The sequence below is a fragment of the Rutidosis leptorrhynchoides genome, chromosome 5 (genome assembly GCF_046630445.1).
Source record: "Rutidosis leptorrhynchoides isolate AG116_Rl617_1_P2 chromosome 5, CSIRO_AGI_Rlap_v1, whole genome shotgun sequence".
In the NCBI taxonomy this organism is placed as follows: Eukaryota; Viridiplantae; Streptophyta; class Magnoliopsida; order Asterales; family Asteraceae; genus Rutidosis; species Rutidosis leptorrhynchoides.
Window position 1 is genome coordinate 321256885 of NC_092337.1, and position 5420 is coordinate 321262304.

General features: G+C 39.0%; 1 protein-coding gene across 1 annotated transcript; it reads left to right on the plus strand.

Moving 5' to 3' along the window:
• The first annotated feature begins 3449 nt into the window (after nucleotides 1-3449).
• Nucleotides 3450-4125, plus strand: LOC139849526 (uncharacterized). Its single transcript, XM_071839173.1, has 2 exons — nucleotides 3450-3689; nucleotides 3784-4125. The coding sequence occupies exons 1-2, from the start codon at nucleotides 3450-3452 to the stop codon at nucleotides 4123-4125; spliced, it is 582 nt and encodes a 193-aa protein (XP_071695274.1).
• The last annotated feature ends 1295 nt before the right edge of the window (nucleotides 4126-5420 follow it).

Here is a 5420-nt window from a genome sequence, read left to right on the forward strand (position 1 = left end):
AAATGGGTCAAAGTAACCCCACTGAAACTGCAGCAGGTTTTTGTTACTGCAACATTTCAGGTAATCTTTTTTGTTACTACAGTAGGCTTATATTGAAACTGCAGCAGGTTTTAATAAGTTTTGTCAATTGTGATGATACATTTTTTTAATGGGTCAAAATAACACCATTTAAACTGCAGCAGGTTTATTTATTTATTTTTTTACAGTTTTTTGATGGTCAAAAAAGTGATAGAGCAGAGTGCAACCACGAATTGCAAGTTGCTACAAGTTTATAAAACAACAAATTGATACTTTTATAGCAACCAGGGGAAAATGCCAACTTTACCCGAGCATTTTAACCCATTATCCAATCCGGCTATATAAGATGACAATATAAAACCACTTAGGAGTAAAATCAGAGTACTCTTACTTTATGGATCAAGATGAGTGCTGACGTGGGACCCAATGAGCCAGGTTGAGTTGCTAAGAAGATAGGATTGGTTGGAATTCAAATTCCAAACCAATTTGAAGAAGTCTGCGATTAGTTTAAGTCTTTAATTAAATTTAGTTTGTTCCTTGTTTTAAGAGTTTGAGTCCTAGTCAAAGTGTGTTTAGTTTTCCTTATAAATAGTTTCTTTCCTGGTCATGTTTTTTTATCTTTTGAATTAATAAAAAATCGCAGCATTGAGTCACTTTGTGCCGTGTTTTACAAATTGTGAATACGTTTGTTTCACAACTTCTCGTCCTTATTAGTTGGTATTCAGAGCGAGGTTAACTCGTTCTCTCTGACATGTTCAAAGGGATAGAAGCTATCAACCTCACACTCAAGGAGATCAATGAACGTCTTACCCGGACTAAAGCTGATATCCATGGGTTACAACAAAACTGGGAAAAACGCCAGGATGAGTACGACTTCGAAAGAGCTACTTTTGAAAATCATTCCAGGGTTCAACCTAATCGAAATCAAATTCGACCACCGCCACACTACCACCAACACACCAATCAACACCAACATCCACGATATTATCAAACACCCTACATTCCGACCTCCAATATTCCAACAACCACTGCAATGCCATCTTGAAGAGTATGATGAAACTACTTCAGAGGATGATTATCAGGATCGTCGGGATGATGCTTATGTGTCCAGAGGAAGACCACCACAATGGGAAGAGTTTCGTTTAAAAGTTGACCTTCCACCGCTTAACGGGAATCTCAATATTGAAGAATTCCTTGATTGGGTAGCTGAGGTGGAGCGGTTCTTTGAATTTTCCGATATACCCGAGGCTAAACAGGTTAAGTTAGTCGCCTATCGATTGAAAGGTGGCGCCTCCTCGTGGTGGGAACAGGCCCCAAACCAGCGATGAAGAGCGGGCAAACCACCAACCAGGACGTGGACAAGAATGAAACGAATGATGATGTTGAGGTTACTTCCGCCTGATTATGATCAGATCTTGTTTGAACAATATCAATCCTTGAGGCAAGGACAGAAAACGGTGGCCGATTACACTACCGAGTTCCTTCGATTAGCTTCAAGGAACAATTTAATGGAAACCGAGGGCCAACAAATATCCCGATACCTCTTTGGACTGAAACCAAGTATTAGGGAAAAATAGGCTGTCAAGTCATCATGACTTTAACAGAGGCACACAACCTAGCACGTCGAGCAGAATCAATGACTAAAACTAGTTATGGTGGAGGTGATTACTTACAACGCTCAGGGACCGAAACAGATAATGCTCGTACCCCATTCAAAACCCCGCAAGTGACAACCGAAACAAGCATGCCTGAAACGAGTGAAAAGAATGTCGGGAAAACTCCGACCACCAATACTTACAGTCGACCTTCGCTTGATAAATGTGTTCGATGTAATCAAACGGGACATAAATCCAATGTCTGTCGTAAGTGGATGGCTGTGGGTTTCTCGCATTACAATGAGGAATACGAGTATAATAATGAAACAGAGGAGTCGGAGGTGGTATGTGAGCGTGATGGGTACGATGACTACACCCCTGCTCTTGTGGTTCGAAAAATTTTTTTAACCCCGAAGAAACCAGATAGCAAACGGAACCTCTTGTTTCGTACCAGGTGCACGATTCTTAACCAAATTTTTGATCTCGTTATAGATAGTGGTAGTTGTGAGAACATTATTTTTCGAGATCTAGTACACAGGTTAAAGCTTCCACTTGAAACACATCCGGAGCCCTATAACATCATTTGGATTAACGAGGGACCAGGACTACGAGTCACTGAACGATGCACCGTTCCGTTATCCATAGGAAAATTTTACAAGGACGAGGTCAAGTGTGATGTAGTTGACATGACTGCTTGCCACTTATTATTTGGGCGAGTTTGACCTAAATACGACTCATGAACGAAAGGATAATATTTATCGATTCTCAAAAGATGGCAAGAAGATAACATTACTACCCCTTGGTTTCAAAACCTCTCACGAGCACAAAAGGAGTGAAAATTTTCTTACAGTATCACCCTCTGGAGCAGATTTCATGGGAGATGTTGAATCTTCTAGTCAACTTTATTTGCACATTATGAAAGAATTTTATTTCACAGGTTTGGAAAACAAGAATGTGGCGTCTATCAATATTCCAGAAACTGTGCAATAACTATTATTACAATTTTCTGATCTAATGCCGGAAGAACTCCCAAACGAATTACCACCAATAAGAGACATTCAACACGCAATTGATTTAGTCCCTGGTGCGAGTCTACCAAACCTTCCTCACTATCGACTAAATCCAAAAGAGAGCACCGTGCTACAACAAATGGTGGAGGAACTTCTACATAAGGGTTTAATACGCACAAGCATGAGCCCATGTGCAGTTCCGGCATTGTTAACACCAAAGAAAGACGGGACTTGGCGTATGTACGTTTATAGTAGGGCCATAAATAAAATCACCGTTCGGAATAGGTTTCCGATACCCCGTTTGGAGGATATGCTAGACAGGTTGTCAGGTGCCATGATCTTTTCAAAGATTGACTTAAGGAGCGGTTACCATCAAATCTGGATCCGCCCCGGAGATGAGTGGAAAACGGCATTCAAAACTAAGGCCGGCCTCTATGAATGGGTTGGTTATGCCATTTGGGTTGAGCAACACATTCATGCGACTCATGAATCAAATTCTTAAACCGTTTATTGATAAGTTTGTAGTAATTTATTTCGATGACATATTGATTTTTAGTGCTAACAAAGAAGATCATCTTGATCATTTGGAACAGGTTCCGAATGTCCTGCAAGAAAACAAGCTGTACATCAACCTGAAGAAATGCTACTTTATGCAGTTGTGTCTTGTCTTCCTCGGTTTCATTATTACTTAAGACGGGATACGAGTTGATGAAGAAAAGATCAAGCCATCCGCGAATGGCCAACCCCGAGGTCGGTGACTGAGGTTCGAAGTTTTCACGGCCTAGCAACTTTTTACAGGCGATTCATAAGGAATTTCAGTACCATAATGGCTCCTTTAACAAACTGTCTTAAAAAGGGAAAGTTTCAGTGGGGCATGGAACAGGATTCGAGCTTCACAATCATAAAGGAAAAGCTTTCAACAGCACCCGTACTTGCCCTACCAAGTTTTGATAAAGTATTTGTAGTCGAGTGTGATGCATGTGGAGTCGGAATTGGTGCAGTTTTGTCCCAAAAAGGTCGACCCGTGGGCCTTGAAGCATTGGGAGCACTACTTACTCGCGGATCAGTTTGTTTTGTACACTTATCACAAAGCTTTACGCTATGTGAACAGTCAGAAAACTATTAATAAAATGCACTCAAGATGGGTGTCATATTTACAGCAGTTCCATTTTATTTTGAAGCACAAATCAGGGCAACAAAACCGGGTAGCAGACGCCTTAAGTAGGCAAGCAACTCTGCTCGTAACTATGACACACGAAGTTACAGGTTTTGAAGTATTCCGTGAATTATATGTTGATGATGTTGACTTTGGAAATATATGGGCCAAGCTACCTGCAGACGATTACTCACAACTAGATGGTTATCGTTTCAAGGGCAATCGTCTTTGTATTCCTCATTGCTCATTTCGAGAAAAATTGATTCGCGACATACATGGTGGTAGTTTAAGTGGTCATCTTGAACGAGAGAAGACCATTGCTTCCGTGGAAGAACGTTATTTCTGACCTCAATTAAAACGTGATGTTGGAAAGTTTGTGCGTCACTGCTACACGTGTCAAATGGCAAAAGGGCAGTCACAAAATACGGGCCTCTACATGCCACTCCCGGTTCCCGAAGCTATCTAGTATAATGACCCGGACTTTTCCATGATTATATATTATATGAGATTAATATTTACATGATTAAATATTTTCAACATGTTAAGCAATCAAACTTGTTAAGACTTGATTAATTGAAACATATTTTATGTAAACGTTTGACCACCCAGTTTGTCCGACGATTCACGAACGTTATAACTTGTAAATGACATGATAATATATATAAATATATATATATATATATATATATATATAGTGGTAGGATCAAGAGGGAAGTAACCATTCGGGGGGAAGCGGGGGGAAGCAAAAACTTTTTTTTTCTTCGTTTTTTGAAAAAACTTTGTTCACGAACATTATAGATGAGATGAAAATATGAACATTTAATAGAGACACTTTGTGATAAATGTTTTTATTTTGGCGGAAAAATGCTCGAAGAAGTAATATATAACAATTATCGTGTTTTTCGAGCGTATTTTGAGGTTTTAGCTATTGGGGTTTAGATATTAGGGTTTAGATATTATGATCAGTGTTGTAAATCTCCCGAGATCTCCCCGAGATCTCCCCCGAGATCTCATTTTTAGAAGCCAACCGAGACGAGATGTTCATCTCCCGAGATTTCTCGGTCAACGGGATCAAACTTAGTCAAAACCACGATTTTTCAGATTTTCTTGCTAATTTGTAAGATTTTCTTATAAAATTCGTAATTTCTAAGTTTTTCTCGGATATTTTTGTAAAATCTCGTAAAAATGTATATAAATATACATATATTTATCTTTTTATGTATATTTTTATTAAAAAAACTATAAAGTCAATGTAAGTCAACGTCCGAGATCTCCCCGAGATTATTCCGAGATGCCGAGATCTCCCTAAAAAGTCCAAACGAGATCTCTCCGAGATCCGAATTCTCCAACCTTGATTATGATTTATAGGGTTTAGATATTAGGGTTTAGAAATTTAGGGTTTAGGGTTTAGATTTAGGATTTAGATTGAGTTTTTAACACGAACGGTTTAGGGTTTAGGGTTTAGGGTTTGGTGTTTTGGGTTTATTCCATAAACCCAAAACACCAAACCCTAAACCCTAAACTCTAAACTCTAAATCGGGCTAAATTTTACTTCACAAAACATGAAAAAAAACGTTCATATTTTTCACGAACAATATTATCTTGAATGTTATTTTTGTCGATCGTTTTCCCGCCTAAATA

Bases quoted from the DNA above. Each gene is read 5' to 3' on its own strand.
- LOC139849526 (XM_071839173.1), top strand. From the start codon at position 3,450: ATGGCTCCTTTAACAAACTGTCTTAAAAAGGGAAAGTTTCAGTGGGGC. The intron at 3,690-3,783 runs GTTTGTTTTGTA...TCATATTTACAG, and splicing joins CACTACTTACTCGCGGATCA to CAGTTCCATTTTATTTTGAA.